The following is a 20495-nucleotide window of genomic DNA, read 5'->3' as shown; positions in this document are numbered from 1 at the left end:
ACACACACACACACACACACACACACACACACACTCACTCACACACACACTCACTCACATACAATCAGAATTTATGCTGATGCTACTCTATTTATCATACATCCTGATGCCTGGTCACCTTACCTCTATACATACAGTGCATTCAGAAAGTATTCAGACCCCTTGACTTTTTCCACATTTTGTTATGTTACAGCCTTATTCTATAATGGATTACATCCTTTTCCCCCCCTCATCAATCTACACACAATACCACATAATGACAAAGCAAAAACAGTTTTTTAGAAATGTTTGCAAAACAAAATTGAAAATTAAAATATCACATTTAAATAAGTATTCAGACACTTTACTCAGTACTTTGTTGAAGCACCATTGGCAGCGATTACAGCCTCGAATCTTCTTGGGTATGACGCTACAAGCTTGGCATACCTGTATTTGGGGAGTTTCTCTCATTCTTCAGTGCAGATCCTCTCAAGCTCTGTCAGGTTGAATGGGGAGCATCCAGAGATGTTCGATCGGGTTCAAGTCCGGGCTCTGCCTGGGCCACTCAAGGACATTCAGAGACTTGTCCCGAAGCCACTCCTGCATTGTCTTGGCTGTGTGTTTAGGGTCGTTGTCATGTTGGAAGGTCAACCTTTGCCCCAGTCTGAGGTCCTGAGCGCTCTGGAGCAGGTTTTCATCAAGGATCTCTCTGTACTTTGCTCCGTTCATCTTTCCCTCGATCCTGACTAGTCTCCCAGTCACTGCCGCTGAAAAACATCCCCATAGCATGATGCTGCCACCACCATGCTTCACTGTATGGATGGTGCCAGGTTTCCTCCAGACGTGACGCTTGGCATTCAGGCCAAAGAGTTCAATCTTGGTTTAATCAGACCAGAGAATCTTGTTTCTCATGGTCTGAGAGTCCTTTACAGTAGGTGCCTTTTGGCAAACTCCAAGCGGGCACTCATGTGCCTTTAACTGAGGAGTGGCTTCCGTCTGGCCACTCTACCATAAAGACCTGATTGGTGGAGTGCTGCAGAGATGGTTGTCCTTCTGGAAGGTTCTCCCATCTGCACAGAGGAACTCTGGAGCTCTGTCAGAGTGACCATCGGGTTCTTGGTCACCTCCCTGACCAAGGCCCTTCTCCCCCGATTGTTCAGTTTGACCGGGCGGCCAGGTCTAGGAAGACTCTTAATGGTTTCAAACTTCTTCCATTTAAGAATGATGGAGGCCACTGTGTTCTTGGGGAACTTCAATGCTGCAGAAATGTTTTGGTACCCTTCCCCAGATCTGTGCCTCGACACAATCCTGTCTCGGAGCTCTACGGACAACCTCATGTCTTGGTTTTTGCTCTGACATGCACTGTCAACTGTGGGACCTCATATAGACAGGTGTGTGCCTTTCCAAATCATGTCCAATCAATTGAATTTACCACAGGTGGACTCTAATCAAGTTGTAGAAACATTTAAAGGATGATGAATGGAAACAAGATGCACCTGAGCGCAATTTTGAGTCTCATAGTAAAGGGTCTGAATACTAATGTAAATAAGGTAAATAAGGTTTTCGCGTTGTTATTATGCGGTATTGTGTGTAGATTGATGAGGATTTGTTTTATTTAATCCATTTTAGAATAAGGCTGTAACATAAAAAAATGTGGATAAAGTCAAGGGGTTTGAATACTTTTCGAATGCACTGTATCTACCTCTATCACTCCAGGATCCCTGCACATTGTAAATATGGTATTGGAACTGACCCTGTATATAGCTTCTTACTTTCTCATGTTCCTTTTATTTCTTATTTTATTTCTCATGTTTTTGTTCTACCTTGTTATTTTTTGTGCTACATTGATATTCATTACTGCATTGTTGGGTTTGGACCTTGCAAGAAAGGCATTTCACTGTACTTGTGCACGTGACATTAAAAACTTGAACCTTGCCCCATTGGGATATCCAAAGTAAACCTAAATTTGCCACGGGTATTACAATGGGTCGCATGCAGCTGTACTCCGAAATGATGATTATTTGTGTGCTTTCAGCTGTGGGCCTGTGGGCACGATCGAAACAAACCCAACCTTTACACATACTCAGAATTGTACTTGGTGATATGGTGCTGCTAGTGATAGACAACATTTAGAGACAGAATACAGACAGCGGAGTTTAAATAAAGTTTGCATACATTATATACAACTCGGTAGTGAGCATAGCGCTATAAGAGAATGAGCATATATACACATATAAAGTACACTGGGTTGATATAGAGTGGATGTACACATTTACAGTATCAGTATGAATATCTCTAAATGCAGAGAGATGAACCAAGTACAAATGCAGTACAGTGCAGTTATTTTGTGTACAGTTCAGAGATGGCTTGATGCAGTGTGCAGCATAGAGTGCATCGTCCGGCGATGATCTTTCCTGAACGCTTCCTTGCACTGGAGTTGTGCAGGACCTTGATGGAGGGCAGATGGCTGCCGATGAACCTCTCTGCAGACCGGACAATGCTTTGCAGTTTGCCCTTGCAGCAAGCAGATGCAGACCCAAACCAGACGGTGAAGGAAGAGGTGAGGATGGACTCAAAGATTTATTTGTAAAACCGAATGAGGATTGACTGGTAGATACAAAACATTCAGCTGCTGCAAGTAGTTGATCCTCTGTTGTGTCTTCTTGGTGACCGGTGTGATGTTGTCCTCTCACTTGTGGTTGTGGGAGATGATGGTCCCAAGGAATTTCAATGATTCAACCGAGCTAAATTCACGACCACAAGTTTCACAAAACTCAGTTTTTCACCAAACTGACTTTGTGACTGAAATTGTCCTATTTACGCTTTGTAGTCAATTTTGACAGTAGAATAAATGTTTCTAACTCATATCGATGCCACATAGGTTGTTTTCTAAATGAGAAGTTGGTTTTAGTGGCAGTTTCTCTTTAACATAAGATGTATAGTCAATCACGTCTTGTTTTTATAAGGAATGTTACTGTTGGAAATTCCAAATTGTTTGCATAGTCAACTTACACACAGCACTTACCCCACCAAACATACCACCAGGGGTCTTTTCACAGTCCCCTGGTGCAGAACAAATTCAAGGAAACGTACAGTACTATATAGAGCCATGATTGGATGGAGCTCCCTTCCATCTCATATAGCGCAAGAGAACAGCAAACGTGTTTTGTTTTTTTTATGAATAAAGCAACACCTCTCGGCACAATGCCTTTCCCTTATGTGACCTACTTTTTGTGTGTATGTATTGACATGTATGTGTAACTAATAAATGCACACACACACACTACATGTTAATGTTTTTAAATGTATGTCAATTGTAAAGTCTTTTGTCTGTAATGTATTTTTCATTATATGTCGAATCCCAGGAAGACTAGCTGTCTCCATTGGCGGCGGCTGATGGGGATCCTAATAAATCACATCAAAATTAAACAGTCTAAAAAATGTTTTTTATATATATATTTTTTGTATTTTACCACCTTTTTCTCCCCAGTTTCGATCTTGTCTAATCGCTGCAACTCCCCAACGGGCTCGGGAGAGGCGAAGGTGGAGTCAGGCACCCTCCGAAACATGACCCGCCTAACCACGCTCCTTAACACCCACCAGCTTAACCCTGAAGCTAGCCGCGCCAATGTGTCGGAGGAAACACCGTTCCACTGGCTGACAGGGGTCAGGCTGCAGGCACCAGGCGCGCCAAAAGGAGTCGCTAGGGTGCGGGGAGCCAAGTAAAGCCCCCCCGGCCAAACCCTCCCTAACCTGGATGATGCTGGGCCAATTTGGCGCCGCCCTATGGGACTCCCGGTCACGGCCGGTTGTGGCACAGCCCGAGAATTAACAGTGCCTTAGACCGCTGAGCCACTCGGGAGGCCCAAAATTAAACAGGTTTAATGAAATCATTGTTGTAAGGAAAATAATGAGACTCATAATGCTACAAGACTGCTGGTTAAGGTTGGCTAGAGGCTGGTGATGCAGTATCAGATAGGAGACCTAGGTCATGTGATCTCCATCATCAGATTGGCGGAGCAGAACCTGTCTGTCATGATTACTTCCTAACTCCTCTTCTTATCTACCGAACCACCAAGCATACATATAACACCTCAGTGTCTGTACCTAGGATTGTGTTTTTTATCAAGAGGTTTCCTGTCACTTTTTACCTTAATCCTATCAGCTAATGTGAAGGCACTGATCCGCGTCTGTCTTGAAGGTTATCTGTGTATGTTTCACACCCCGGGGCATTCATTATTTACATAGCTGCTCCCCCAAGGCACCGCCAGGTCTCTCTCCACAGGAGGTGTGGATGGAAAAATCTCCCTCCCCAATCTAGCCGGGGACACATCCATATCTCGGCTGCAGGCTCCGTTCTAACTCCACGCCTGACTGACTCAGAGAGTATGCAGTGTCAGAATGATCATCCTCTCCCAAGACACTTCATCATCATCGGCTTGGTAGCAGTAAGACACCAGGGAGTAGACAGAAACAGCAGCATCAGGGAGGGAATCAGGGGTTCCCCAACTCTGCAGCCCCCAGGGGACCTGTCTTAGAGAAGAAGGCTGTTTCTTAAACTCATTAGGAAACAAATCAGAATGTAACAACGCTACGCTAGCTAACAACGAGCTCCTTGTTATGAAGAGCCCCCAGGACATTTTGTCTGCGTGAGGAGGAGTGCACCAACTTAAACTTACATTGAAGTGGAGAGTAAGAGAATGTTTTCCTAATATCATATATAAATTCGGCTCTCGTTTCTGGATGTGATAGAGGCGTTAAGCCAGCCTGGTGTTTCTACCCAGATATTTTCCCTGAGGAGGAGGAGGGAGAGAAACGGACTGACTTCCTGAAAGGGTTTTTAGTGACTCAGCTCATGCAAAGGTGCTAATAATTCATGTTTTGTAAATATCTATCCACACATGAATACATTCTACATCCACACAGACATGTGAAGTAGAATAGCTCAATAGCAGCTGTTGCATAGCAAGGATTTCATTTCACAACAACCTCATCTCTCTAACCTCCCAGATAACTATTTCTAATGATACTGTGATACTGCTATCTGTGACATTCATTATGATAAACGTCAATACACCAGCCCACTCATCTGAATGTGTTATTGAGCAGAACGTTGACTTTTGCCGAGCCCCCTATACCATCTCCGATATGTGTGAAAAACATCCACGCCTGCCCTTTCAGAGCACAGGGCTCATTTGATAGAAGCGTGACAGGGGTATTTATAGAAAGAGAGGCAGACAGGGCAGAAAGCCTCCTCCTCCTCCTATTCCATGGGCATGAGCCTGTTCTAGTCCAGTCCAGACAATATTGGCAGCCCTGCTCACTCACAGGAAAAGCCATCATGTCAGCAGCACACAGGCAGCGCCGAGAAACATGTTGAGGTAACAGGTTTTGGGAGGGAAATAGGGACAGGGACAGATCAGGACAGTGCTGTCCATTCTCTATGGCCTACCCTAGAAATACATCAGTACTACATTCTCTACGGACAACCCTAGAAATACATCAGTACTACATTCTCTATGGCCTACCCTAGAAATACATCAGTACTACATTCTKTATGGCCTACCCTAGAAATACATCAGTACTACATTCTCTATGGCCTACCCTAGAAATACATCAATACTACATTCTCTACGGCCTACCCTAGAAATACATCAGTACTACATTCTCTATGGCCTACCCTAGAAATACATCAGTACTACATTCTATACGGCCTACCCTAGAAATAGCCTAGTCCTATACTGAGCCATGATTGCATGGCTTTATATATTATATAGTGCAAGTGAACAGCAAACCTGGTTTCAAAAAACAAATAAAGCAACACCTCACGGCACAACGCCTCTCCCTCATGTGACCTAAATTTGCGTGTATGTACTGATATGTATGTGGTACTGATAGATGCACACACACACACACACATCACACACCCACACTTGACTATTCTTTAGTTGTAGTTAAACATTTGTATATATATACAGTACCAGTCAAAAGTTTGGACACACCTACTCATTCAAGGGTTTTTCTTTATTTTTACAATTTTATACATTGTAGAATAATAGTGAAGACATCAAAACTATGAAATAACACATATGGAATCATGTAGTAACCAAAAAAGTTTTAAACAAATCAAAATATATTTTATATTTGAGATTCTTCAAAGTAGCCACCCTTTGCCTTGGGGACAGCTTTGCACACTCTTGGCATTATCTCAATCAGCGTCACCTGGAATGCTTTTTTTTATGCTGAGCACTTGTTGGCTGCTTTTCCTTCACTCTGCGGTCCAACTCATCCCAAACTATCTCAATTGAGTTGAGATGGGTGATTGTGGAGGCCAGGTCATCTGATGCAGCACTCCATCACGCTCCTTCTTGGACAAATAGCCCTTACACAGCCTGGAGGTGTGTTGGGTCATTGTCCTGTTGAAAAACAAATGATAGTCCCGCTAAGTGCAAGTGGATATCAGAGCGGCTGTAAAAAAAATCTGTATTCTATTCTACTGTATTTAGTCTATGCCACTCCGATATTGCTCATCCTAATATTTATATATTCCTTAATTCCATTATTTCACTTTTAGGTTGTGTGTATTGTGTGTATTGTTGTGAATTGTTAGATATTACTGCACTGTTGGAGCTAGGAACATAAGCAATAACATCTGCTAAACATGTGTATGTGACAAATAACATTTGATTTGATTTGAAACCAGATGGGATGGCGTATCGCTGCAGAATGCTGTGGTAGCCATGCTGGTTAAGTGTGCCTTGAAATCTAAATAAATCACAGACAATGACACCACCAAAGGACAGATTTCCACCGGTCTATTGTCCATTGCTCATGTTTCTTGGCCCAAGCCAGTCTCTTCTTCTTATTGGTGTCCTTTAGAAGTGGTTTCTTTGCAGCAAATCGACCATGAAGGCCTGATTCACGCATTCTCCTCTGAACAGTTGATGTTGAGATGTGTCTGTTATTTAAACTCTGTGAAGCATTTATTTGGGCTGCAATTTCTGAGGCTGGTAACTCTAATAAACGTATCCTCTGCAGCAGAGGTAACTCTGGATCTTCCTTTCCTGTGGCGGTCCTCATGAGAGCCAGTTTCATCCTAGCGCTTGATGGTTTTTGCAACTGCAAGTTCTTGAAATTTTCAGATTGACTTCATGTCTTAAAGTAATGACGGACTGTTGTTTTGCTTATTTGAGCTGTTCTTGCCATAATATGGACTTGGTTTTTTACCAAATAGGGCCATCTTCTGTATACCACCCCTACCTTGTCACAACACAACTGATTGGCTCAAATGCATTAAGAAGAAAAGAAATTCCACAAATGTACTTTTAACAAGGCACACCTATTAACTGAAATGCATTTCAGGTGACTACCTCATGAAGCTGGTTGAGAGAATGCCAAGAGTGTGCAAAGCTGTCATCAAGGCAAAGGGTGGCTACTTTCAAGAATCTCAAATATAAAATGTATTTTGATTTGTTTAACACTTATTTGGTTACTACATGATTCCATATGTGTTATTTCATAGTTTTGATGTCTTCACTATTATTCTACAATGTAGAAAATATAAAAAATGAATGACTAGGTACTGTATATAAGTCTGTAATGCCTATGTTAACAATTTAAATATAGCTGTTGCCATTGGCATCGGCTAATGGAGATCCTAATAAAAAGGATCTCCATGGGCCTGCCATCCAATGTATCATTAGCCTACACATTAGCCTACACCAGGAAGGAACACTACAGATGTAGGATCTAATTGTTTTGTTGTTGAGAATTTTTTATCAACCCCTACAAAAAATGTCCATGAATTATAATGCCCCCCAAAAATACATTTCCTCTTGCTGTAGAATTATTTTCCTGCTGTAGCAAACAGGCTCAAATTAAGATCCTACATCTGTACATTAAAAACAGATGTGACATTTTCTTCATTAAGCCACCATTAAGCCCACATTGTGCAATCATTGTCATGATATATTTAGACCATGTGATGTGTCTTGGTAACGACAAACAAATTAACATATTAGGAAAAAAAAAAATCTGTAAACCTGGCTGATCCACACTGACATGTTTCAATTCCTATTCATCACCAAAGTATAGGCCGCCTACCCCCTGTAGCTAGCAGGGTTTATGTCCCTTCTTGAGCCAAACCATTACAATCAACAAATCAGCCACACAAGCCAGCAAGGGGAGATAAATAAATCAAATGAATAAATGGGAATAACACCCCGAGCAGGTGTTTACATAAACATTATTTACAAATACATTATGCATCACAATGCACATTTTGCTCCTACTGAAGTATTTCATTAAGATTCCAGGTGTTCCTTTAGAGTGTTGAGATATGCAGGCACAGCTTTGATCAGCATATCAGAACAATCCACTCTTTCATACCCAGGACTGGAGGGAGGGAACATGGTTTGGTTAAGGGTAGATTTTGGATCAAGGTTGGTTCAGCCTAGCCGAGACTTGTCACACCCTGCCTCCCCTCTCGTTTGGTATTCAATCCCAGTGCACTAATCTGGTGTTGTTCTACTGAAGTCATCGGCAACATCAATCTCCCATTAATACACAGCGCAAATATTCCAGGAAGCAGAGGAACTGATGCTGTGCGAATACAGTTCTGGAGAAAAGACCCCAAACAAACAATAACACAAACACAAAGAGAGAAAACAAAACAAAACAACGAAAATGCATGAAAATGAGAGGAGAATCGTTCAACATGCAAAGCCTGTATCAACATAGTTTTAGTTAACTTCTTATTCTAAACTTCGAATTTCAAACGTTGATGTATCACTGGTTAATATCTTTTTCATTGTCTAATCTACAGCATGATGTCTAATAATATTTCATGAATTCACCTGAGAAAGGCATGCTGTAAAAATGCCTGTAGGACTAATGATGAATTATTACTATTACTTATGCCCTCAAAATAAATCTAACAACTAACCACACTCAAAAAGAAGGAAGCGTTAAAAACAATACATTGTTTTTATAAAAATTAAATTACTCTGATTTTAAAACCAAAAAAGAGCCTTTAGCTGCCAACACTCGCCATTGACAGTCTAAGCAAAAACCATAGTTTGTTCTTATAAATGAAAACAGTTTTATTCTGCATGCATTCTTCTGCATTGAGCTCCAGTGTTGACTCAAGAGGTTATAACTGGAGGCACAGTGGCCATAGGAGACTACAGAACAAGCGAGAGATTAATAAAATACATGAATACAGAACTATATAGGCAAGTAAAAATCTGTCTCCTCTGTGGCCTATCTGTCATTAGTGCATTAGTGGAGAGGAGGCATCCTGTTATTCTAGCTAGCAGTAGGCCTGGGTCTAGGCTACAGAAGCTAGTTACACATACATCTAACTCGAGTCAACTAAGAAACTTGGGCTGGAATAAATATCACTGACTATTGGGCTAAAACAAGACAAAGACAGAGACTGAGTAAGTACAGCCTGGGCTCAAAAAACTAAATAATTTAGCTGGGGAGACAAACTGATAAATGGTGGTGTTACAGGGACCTGTGGACTGGGATTTATTATGCATGGGGGAGATTAAGGCCATTGATTGCCTCCAACAAGGTCACCATGAGAGGTAGTGCTCGTCTAAGGCCTCTGTCCGTCGTGGTAACAACTCTCTACGACCAGTCGAGAAATACATATGCAATAAGGTTAATGAAATTCGCTAAAATAAATGCTGAGGTTGAGGTTGGGACTGGTGCTGGCCTCTTACCATGAAAATAGAACTTGGATAATAGCCTGTATTTATTTGAGGGAAAACTGTCCGACTTGTACATTATTCATAGGGACCAGAGGAAAATGTGATAGCTGTGCTAATATAATACTGATCTGACCCAGACACTACAAGAATGGCAATAGAGACATCGCTAAACTCACAATGACATACTGTGTTACTCTCATTGAAAGATATCACTTTTTGCCTCACAATCAATTCACATGTACCTACAATACATCATTTGGAACTCAATATACCATTGTTTTAAAGGTCATAGGAGATTGGGATTGACTGGACAGTGGGCAGAGAGGACCATTGAGGTTCATAAAGAAGTAGTGAGACACAATCATCTCTCCAGCTATAGTTGAACAGCATTGGATTCAGCTTGTTTTCCACAAATGCGCAAGAGGGAGTTTTCTCTCTTTATTTGGCTTACTGTGTGGGTGGACAAGAATACATGGAAATAAAACAGTGCACGAATGGATTAATGGTTTATCAACCCACATCTAATGAAGATTTGTGTCTGTCGGCCTTTGTAGTGAGACACAATCATCTCTCCAGCTAGCCACAAAGGAGGGAAGGAGAGACTTAAAACAAGATCTGATTTGCAATTAAAGACTTTCAGAGATGTGACACTTAACAAGAGTAAAAATCTTGGCAATGAAACAAAAGCATGTGCATTCATCTTTTCACAGTTAAATAGCAAATATAATCGTCTTCCAATAACAAAGTGTGCGATTCTTGTCATGGTAAAATGTGTTCAGACGATGAGAATGTTTTTTTACTCATCCTAGCAGCCCCCATCGTCTCTCACTCCAAGCTCCTCCAAAAACAATTTTTGACCTCTGTCTTTAAGAGAGTCAACGGCAAACACTCTCACATAAACACTTCTGTGTTCCGGCTGGTTCATGACTGGGATTTATTCAAACTGTGTACCAGGTTGTCACAGATCATTAGTTAGATGGTAAAGTAACCCCTGAAGAATGACAACATAGAAACTGGGGAAAACACTAACAACATTTCCTACTGAGCGAGAGAGTGAGCGAGTGTGTGTCCCTCCCTGAGCTGAGACTGAGAACAGGTCCCAGTGAAGCAGTCAAGCCTCTCCTTCAGTCCAGATGAGACTGCTAAGCATTTCCATTATAAGGAAATCGTCAAAGCACTTTGACTCCTTGCTAATTATATAAACATGACTTTGAAAAATGTCCAGCGCTGGGAGAACAGAACAGCAGACTAGCAGAGTTACGTACGGTGGCTGAGCGGCTCTGCTGCGTTGCCTCATCAACAGAGATTTCAAAAGGAGGCAGCCTGGAATTTCAATGGCTCCTCAAGGTTCTGCTAAAGGACAGGCCAGGGGAGAGGAGAGGAGGAACAAGGGAGGGAAGAGGAGGGGACGCTATAATGAAGTGTTGAAGCGCACCGTGTCGACACCTAAACTTTTGGGGCTCTAGCTAGAGAGCATGTGCTGGAGAGGATCAGTCAACACTGAGAGATACAGATGAACCAGACAAACCTCCAACCCTCAGAATACCAAACATATTCAACTACTGCCTGGGTCTTTCTTCTTTGTCTCCAAAATGAGGGTTCACATTTTGAGAAACTTGAGAATTTAGAGAGAAACTCAATTATGTCTAAAAATCCACCCGTGTTTGCAAGTGGAGATACAGTAGGCCTAGTTGTTCCCCAGCACAAACAAATGTATGAGCTCCCAAAGCCACAGCTGAGCACTTACTAATCAATACTAGGCTATTTCTCAGACATATTGGTTATCTATACATTCAATAAGTTTGAGGCCCAGGCTTTGCAAGCACTGGAATAGAAGGGATTGCATAAGCCTACCGACCTAGGATCAGGTGCAAGAAATGTTCAATAGATTGAACCCCATCCAGGTAATAAAGCGTGCCTGGTAAACATTATCATGATACTATCTTCACCGCCCCAGAAGACACAAGGTGTTCGGAAAATAACAGCTAAATCACTGTTTGAAGTGATTAAGAGGCAGAGACAGATCCACCTTCTGTAATTCCGCCTAGCATTCATCTCAGTAAAGAACAGTCTCTTTCCTACAACAAAACATGTTGTTTTTATCTTACTTTCCTAATAAAACAAAACATAGTTGATCACATATATAAAGAGCAATTCAACGGTTCAAGAGAAACCATATTATACCATTCAATCTTTATCATGGAGACTGAAGTCTATTGCCTTGTCAACGAATCTCAACAACTTACTGAGACAGCCTCCTGACAAAGCTTATCACTTGTGAGCTTTACAAACTGTTTAGAAGAGAAATGCACAGTTTAGATTGAGTTAATATCCTATCAACATGATCAAGAATCATATGATTGTTTATACAGTTGCCTTACACAGAGATCACTTAGCTCTATAACTATGCTGTTCTATTTTGGTGCTGAAACGGCTTTCAGAACGTGTCCAGTCCCTGATCTGGGATCTGCGAGATGGATCATTATGGCCTTGTCAGCCTGTTTCTCAAATCCCAGCGGTTCCATTGATGTGTAAACATTTCTGAGAGAAAGGGCTTCACATGTGGCCCAGATGAACAAAGAAGGCTGAAGGACGTCCCTCCAAGAGGACGTCTGAACCGTGCTGGTCTGGGATCCGGTGAGCTGTGGGATACAGTGGAGGACAATGCCTCAATGAGCAGCTCTGACAGGATAAAGACAATGAACAACTAAAAGGGGATAATCGTTGATATTTCGGAAGGACTCTTCTCTACCATGTAAAAGGCCTTGTGAGGTTCCACCTAGGGATGTGCAAGGTTATTAGAATATCGAACGAACTTTAGTATTTTAATACATGTTAAGAGTATTTATTTTTGCCCACCCCAAAAATTATAGGTCTATTTTAACACTGAAAAGGCTTTTTTTCAATTAAAATATCCATCTGACATTGTAACATACAACAGTATATCATGACATTTAAAAATATAAATGTAATAAAATAAAACACTTTACAAAGAAAATGTATGAGGTAGCCGTCTACTGGTAGCCGTCCAGTAGCCTTCATGGGTGTAGCTTGTGTGTAGCTTGGTGTTTATGTTGGCCAATCACAGCCGCAAAGCGGCTTAATGTGTAGCAAGTGTAGTGAGAGTTCACTAATGCAATGCAAGATGAAATCAAATTACGGAATTAAAAGTTAGCGAAATGAGGAGTAGGCTGTTGGTTTATCTGAAAGGGGTTGTGGAGAAAATGCTAAATGTGGACTCAATTAGCCTAGCTAGCTAAACGTAAGTAAAAAAACAAAACAACGTATATTCGAACAAAAATTAATGATACTATTTGAATAGTGGAATTATTTCAAACCCCCATCCCTAGTTCCACTAAGGTTAAAGTGTAGATTATCTCCCTAGTTTTGTCAGTAACCGTGAAGTAAAAGTTTTGATTGGGATGAAAATACTCCTATTGGATGTACAGTATTCACGCCTAGTTCTTTCAGCACCATATTCTTACTACTCTTTGTATTCACAAAGGAATACAATTCTACATTCTAAATTCTAGTGTAACTAGGTCTTTGCTAAAAGTTGAGAAAGTAAGCTCCCCACCAGTTCCATTCAAATGGAAAAAAGAAAGAAGAAAGGGATGGTGAGGAAAACACCTTGTTAGCTCAATGGACGAGGGCCTTGGTGTTTGACGGAGTACCTAGGTTTAACTCAGGGAGAGATGACAGCCCAGTCAGCTGGACATCCAGAGAGTCTTAAATCTCATAAATGCTTAACACTTACAGTGTGAGTGCTAAGATTGGACAGGTCGGGCAGAGCTCCTTCCATAAGAGAGAGAGGGAGAGAGGTCTCACCAAAGAGGAGGGAAGTGCCGCCATCAGCTTAACAGCCTCTTTGAGTTTGTGAAAAATGATAACTCTTGAGGATATGAAAGGATCAGATAAATGCATGAAAATGCCTATATTGTAATGCTGTACCAACTTAACAAACAAGGTCAGTGAGAGCTCCCGCTCTAGTTTCCTTTCTCTTTGACAATGAAAGGGGGGGGGTATCAGGCAGGCGGGCAAAGCCCTCAATATGTCAGGGCTGTAGCGGGGAGAGGAGAGGCATGAGAGGCGAGGCGCTGCCTGAGCTTGTCATGACTGGAGCTGTCCATCAGATGGAGAAAGGATGATGGGAAGGGATCCAAGCAGGCCCAGAGAGAATCCCAGGCTGCTCCTGCCTGGCTACTGCTGGCTCCTCATTCTCAAGGACCTTTAAAGATCAAAGCCCCACACACAACAAGAAAGGGAAGAGGGGGAGAGAACAAGCTAGAGTGAGATAGAGAGAAAGGAGAGAGAAAGAGAGAGAGAAATAGAGAAAGGCAGAAAGAGAGAGAAGCAGGAAGGATGCCATGAAGCAGAAGTAGTGGAGCCCATGCGGCCTTCCACTGATTACCCAACAACATCCCTCCTACTGGGCCAAAGAGGAGCGGCGTCAAACAGATTTCCTGGAGAACCTCTATGAAACATCCACCGTGACTCATCCCAGACTCCCGCCCTTCCGGAGCCAGATAAAGTGCCTTGCCTTCCGACCTCAGTCAACACCAGCCTGCTTCTTACTCTTTTCATGTTATATTCTGTAGTGTGGAAGTGATGTGTTCTTTTGATCCTCTAAAAAAAGACTGGCCCCTTGTGGAATAGAAGATTGCGTCTCGCTCGGCTCCCAATAAAAATATAAAGATACATAGTGTCCTCTCTGCTGACCAGCTGTGACTGCATTGTTTGACCTTGATGGAAAACGAAATAGGACAAGCAGCTTGACCAAACAGATACTGAGCTAGGAGACAACCGTTATGAAATTGAATTCAGTCAAAGACAAGAGCCAAAACAGAAATAACAGGAAACAACGCTGTAGCTAATGTGTTAAGATATACACTACCGTTCAAAAGTTTGGGGTCACTTAGAACAGTGAAGAGCCGATTCCGGGATGCTGGCCTTCTATCCAGAGTTCCTCTGTCCAGTGTCTGTGTTCTTTTGCCCATCTTAATCTTTTATTTTTATTGACCAGTCTGAGATATGGCTTTTTCTTTGCAACTCTGCCTAGAAGACCAGCATCCCGGAGTCGCCTCTTCACTTGACGTTGAGACTGGTGTTTTGCGGGTACTATTTAATGAAGCTGCCAGTTGAGGACTTGTGAGATGTTGTTTCTCAAACTAGACACTCTAATGTACTTGTCCTCTTGCTCAGTTGTGCACCAGGGCCTCCCACTCCTCTTTCTACTCTGGTTAGAGCCAGTTTGTGCTGTTCTGTGAAGGGAGTAGTACACAGCATTGTATGAGATCTTCAGTTTCTTATTTCTGCCCATTTTGAGCCTGTAATTGAACCTACAAATGCTGATCCTCTAGATACTCAACTAGTCTAAAGGCCAGTTTTGTGCTTCTTTAATCAGAACAACAGCTTTCAGCTGTGCTAACATTGATGCAAAAGGGTTTTCTAATGATCAATTAGCCTTTTAAAATGATAAACTTGGATTAGCTAACAACGTGCCACTGGAACACAGGAGTGATGGTTGCTGATAATGGGCCTCTGTACGCCTATGTAGATATTCCATTAAAAATCAGCTGTTTCCAGCTACAATAGTCATTTACAACATTAACAATGTCTACACTGTATTTCTGATCAATTTGATGTTATTTTAATAGACAAAAAAATGGGCTGGCATGGTTACAGATGGTCTGTGGTTGTGAGCCTGGTTGGACGTACTGCCTAATTCTCTAAAACAACGTTAGAGGCGGCTTATGGTAGAAAAATGTACATTCAACTCCCTGGCAACAGCTCTGGTGGCCATTCCTGCAGTCAGCATGCCAATTGCACGCTCCCTCAAAACTTGAGACATCTGTGGCATTGTGTTGTGTGACAAAACTGCACATTTTAGAGTGGCCTTTTATTGTCCCCAGAACAAGGTGCACCCGTGTAATGATCATGCTGTTAATTCAGCTTCTTGATATGCCACACCTGTCAGGTGGATGGATTATCTTGGCAAAGGAGAAATGCTCACTAACAGAGATGTACAAATTTGTGCACAAAATTGCAGATAAATAAGCTTTTTGTGGATATGGAACATTTCTGGGATCTTTTATTTCAGCTCATGAAACGTGGGACCAACACTTTACATATTGCGTTTATATTTTATTCAGTATAAATATTAGAGACCGACTACGATCACTGAAATGCACAAACAGATGAAAGATGAAAGAACTCAGAAAAAGAAATCAGGATTGGAACTCCTTTCCCTTTGTATCTAGTAAATAAACTTCAAGTCCATTACAAAACGGTTCCGCCCAAAAAACCCTGACCCAGCAATTTAGTGCGAAAAGGTATAGAAATCTATTCCTCCATCCCTGAATAGCTTTGCACCTCAGTGAACACATGAGGGAAAAGGAAAAGAGTAAGGGAGGGAAACTAACGTGAGAGAGAGAGAGGGGAAGGAAAAAATGGAAGACACAAGCTGGGTTCAATTTAGAGTCTTCCCACAGGAGGTGGAGTGACCTGTATGTGCTACAATAGAGGTCATGCAATTTTGAGCGGGCACCCCTGTCTTCAGAGGAGACCGAGGACCCCTGCCTTGATGTGCACATCCATAAGAAGAAACCAAAAGGTCCCTGTAGCATGCACCTTACTGGTGGGTTGCTATTGCAAACAGACTCACCACACACACTGCTACAAAATTGACACTTCACAGTAAGTTACAGCACTGGCAATTACTAAAGCTATCAAGACATAGAGCAGGGTACTACGAGGCCAGGCCAGTCGACCTGAGGCCTACTTTTGTACTGCACACACTTTATGTTCTTTTCACAAGAATATGGATTTGGGATTGAAATGTGCTCAAACCCCTAAATAGCGATGTGGTGTGTGTTTACGCCTTTATCTCGATTACCTACACAAAGCTAACGAATGGAAACGGTAAAATCCCTAGCCTAGGTTAAAGAACATGGATCACGACAGGATGGAGATGGTATTTCCTCCTTCATCTCACCTCAGCCACTTAAAGCACTAGTCCAGACTCCACCTGAGACAAAGCCCTGAGCACCGGGCCCATTCATATTCACAACACACACCGGACACCTGTTCATGGTGTAGAAAAAACATGAAGGTATCTCCGTTTGAAAAAATAAAACAAATAAACAAACAAACAAACATGACCTTTAATTTCCACTGATTGCCCCAGAGAAGCTAATGAACATTTCCGTAAACATTTGCGGATTCGGAGGGAGTCATTTTAATTAGGCTACATTCCGTAGAGGAAGGATGAGGCCGGGCAAGGAGCTCAAATGAAGATAAACATTTAATCAGACGCAGCCTTGAGTTCGACTAGGTGAATTCTCTAAGCACTGACGTCCATAAAAACAACATTGACAGGCCCTGGAAAAAGATCCAATTTGTTTGTGTAGCAACAATGACCGAAAATGTATTAAAAGGAGAGTTAAGGGAGTCAAACACCTGGCTGTTTGATGAGGGCAGGCCCAATCATCCTAATCAGAATGATCCTAATCCATAGGAAAAAGCCTTAATCCAGCCAATATTGTAATGAGGTCAGGATATTCAGAGGGGGATTCACCAGCCTCAGCAGTAAGCAGCAGCACTAGAAAAGCTGCAAGCCACGGTAAAAGGGTTCTGGGAAGAACACAAACCTTACAGAGTTGAGCATCCAGGGCTACAGGGAGGACATCATGTAAATGAACTTCATTTAGCTTTCAGCAAGGTATTAAAAAATAGCATATTCATTAATGATACAGTATACAGTACATGCTTCATTTGGGTAGAATGGAACGACAAGACATTGGTAGCTAGCTTGTTTAGAAAGGAGAGACGCTCTGAGCTCAACTGCCTTTGTAGTCCTTTCATATTGTGTTCAATAAACACTTAAAAGGTAATCATTACCGTTACAAAAGAACAGAGGAAAGATGAAAACTGTATCTGATTGAAGCAATCTCCTGCAGCTCTCTGAAAGATTGTGCCATGTATTCTCAAATAATAACAGCTGGGAGTTGGAGCAAACAAAAGCAGAAGAAAGGGTTAACAGACATGACGTTCCAGCCAGAGATAAGGTTCTGAATGATTACATCACGGTATTCAATTGTCCTTATTATTATTGCTGCCTATCTCCTATTGTCAGTGAACAACTCCCGAGGATACCTCCCTTCCTCAGCCATATGCATCTCATTACTCGTTAGCTGATTTTGACCAGCACTGTGTCGCTAGGGTAACTGCCTTCCTAGGCCTCTCTCCCTGTTGGTCTGATTCACCCACTGCCCAGTAGTATAGTGATTGTGTCCACTGAGTGTGTCCAGTCTCCAGTGAGGCTGGCTGGGTGCTGTCCTGAGCGGAGGCATATTGCATGCAAGCACCATGCCGTGCCACTGCCAGCATTGGATTATTACTGACAACAGGGGTATTAAATGTGCAGCAGGCCGAAGGAGGCCTGAGCTGATGCTGTCTTGTCTCTCTGGGTTCAGCACCAGTTCAGCGGTAGCAGGCAGCAGCAGCACTCCCACTCTAAAGCTGAGGCTGTGGGGGAGGTTCTTCTCACAGTGCAGTACTCAGAGTGCTGCTGCTGCGGCGCTGTATTGGGTTCGTTAAAGACTGAGGGTGTCACACCAGCTTAGGTCCCAGGTCCCCTTTCGACTGTGGACCAGTGCTTCTGCTATTCAAGACGCGGTGACTGAGGATCAGACGCTACTCCCCTCAATATGGTGATTCTGGTTCCTACATGTTTTTTGAATGCATTCATCCAGAATTTATGGCTTGAATTTATACAGCTTGGTGGGTATTTAATAAACTATTTTGGAGACAATTCAACTTAATTCTGTCTGATTCGCGCCCGTCTGAGTGGACTGATCCATTCTGGAGGCCATGGGGATGGCACAGTCTATCACTCTAAGACATGTGCTACTGAAATTGTATATGGTTATATTATGTAAGAACAATGATATTATTTTATAACAAATGCCCTTTCTCCCTTGATGGATAGTGGTCGCTGTCCGCAGTTCTGAAACACATCAGTGCGCTGTTGAATTGGCGCCTTTTCCTAGACCATGTAGCTATGTGCATAATAGCAAAGTTAACCAGCATATTGGTGTTGCTGTCACGACCTCCGCCGAGGTCGGTCCCTCTCCTTGTACGAGCGGCGTTCGGCAGTCGACGTCACCGGTCTTCTAGCCATCGCTGATCCATCTTTCATTTTCCATTGGTTTTGTCTTTGTTTTCTACACACCTGGTTTTCATTATCCAATTACATGTTTATGTATTTAACCCTCTGTTTCCCCCATGTTTGTTGTGCGTGATTATTTCTATTGTTCAGTTCGGTTCATGATGGCTGGTTTTTCGAAGGGTGCTGTGTTCACCCACCCGTGCGTAATATTTACCGTTGGTTTTTGGTCAAGTGTATTTGTTTACCTTGTGCCTTTATTTTTGAGTAAAGTACGTTGCTCACTCATTTTGCTCTCCTGCGCCTGACCTCATGCACCAGCCACACTCACCTTCTGACAGTTGCGAACAATGCGCCAGAGGCAGCAGTGGAGTTAGGAGACGAGAAAACAGCCCTTCCCTTAGTTGTCTAAGAAAAGTGAGGAGAGCAGAAACCCCAACTTAATTAGGTCTATAATCAATAGCCTAACTGTTAAATGTGCCTGGCTTTATAAATCATCCATATACTGTATATCTACAGAAATAAGACAGATCCTGCTTGTGTTGCCTGTTTGAGTGTTTGTTTAATAGTCTACTGATTCCGTCTGCACAAAGCCTCACGCAACCACCTGTCGGACAAACAATTTCACAAATGCTGCTGTTTTTAATCTTTCCTATGCTGTAATAAAGGCTTTACACTTTTTTTGTGAGAGCAGTCTCTCTGGTATTATTTATAATCTATTTAGTGTTGTTTACATTGTTCCAAATTGTCAGCAAAATTATATTTCTAATAATAATAACGCTAATTTTTGCTTTATTGCCTTGTTATTGTTATTATTACTATTATTATTATGATGATCATCCTTATAATAATAAGTAATGTCATTATCATTATTAGGCTTAGTATAGCAGACTTGTATAACCACCATCGAGCTGTAGCCTAACTTATTTAGGTCTATATTTCAATACTTATATATAGTAGGCTACTTTAGCAATCAATAAGGTTTTCATTCATGTCATTACACAGGATTCGAGACATTCTTTATTTGAAATGCAATCAAGCATTTTAGTTTCAAAATAAAACAACAAAGTGACTATTGAATAATTAGCATAAACAATAAATAAATAAAAAACTTCAATTTCGGGAATTGCATTCACGAATGAATGCGACTGTTTTTAGTCTTTGCTGTAAAAAACGTTTTACAAATAAACGTTACAAGAGACTCTGGTACGTTTATAATTTATTTAGTGTTGTTTACATTGTTCCAAATGGTCAGGAAAATTATATTCTTATCTAACAACACGTGTTTGCACACATCATATGCACGCAGCACTTGATCCTTACCTTCTTTTTCTTGATCTCCAGTATTTTCTACAACTAGCGAAAGTTAATACACACATCTGACATTGCCCTTTACCTCCTGAGCAACCAGTAAACATTCCCCCGTTTTGAGTTTATTTGTCAAGTCCTCTGCATCCATTTTGCTGTCACATGTGTTACGTGTTCAGAGTTTGTTATAACCAATTTATTGATGTGATTATGATATGCTATAGGTCAGGTCCTATTGGTTATGTGCATGCGATGCATACATGTGTCATGTAAAGAGAGCAAGGGTTGAGGGAATAGGGAATGTTTTTCCCAAAAAAATTAAGGAT

At 41.8% G+C, this 20495-nt stretch overlaps 1 protein-coding gene across 3 annotated transcripts in view; it reads right to left on the bottom strand.

The window, feature by feature from the left end:
- LOC111966947 (calmodulin-binding transcription activator 1-like) overlaps window positions 1–20495 on the bottom strand; it is a 73071-nt gene that overhangs the window by 20407 nt on the left and 32169 nt on the right. For 2 of the 3 annotated variants that reach the window (XR_011480189.1, XM_070444555.1), the window contains one exon: window positions 6002–6395. The exons of the other annotated variant lie outside the window; for it this stretch is intronic. Coding sequence is in view for 1 of the 2 variants with exons in the window: in XM_070444555.1 (XP_070300656.1) it covers window positions 6363–6395 (33 nt within the window). In the remaining variant the exon portion in view is untranslated. Of the gene's footprint in view, window positions 1–6001; window positions 6396–20495 lie in introns of those variants that run through there. 3 annotated transcript variants of the gene reach the window in all.

The sequence above is a fragment of the Salvelinus sp. IW2-2015 genome, linkage group LG7, assembly GCF_002910315.2.
Source record: "Salvelinus sp. IW2-2015 linkage group LG7, ASM291031v2, whole genome shotgun sequence".
NCBI lineage: Eukaryota > Metazoa > Chordata > Actinopteri > Salmoniformes > Salmonidae > Salvelinus > Salvelinus sp. IW2-2015.
The sequence above is the reverse complement of the archived record's forward strand: the minus strand, read 5'-3'. Positions and strand labels throughout refer to the sequence as shown.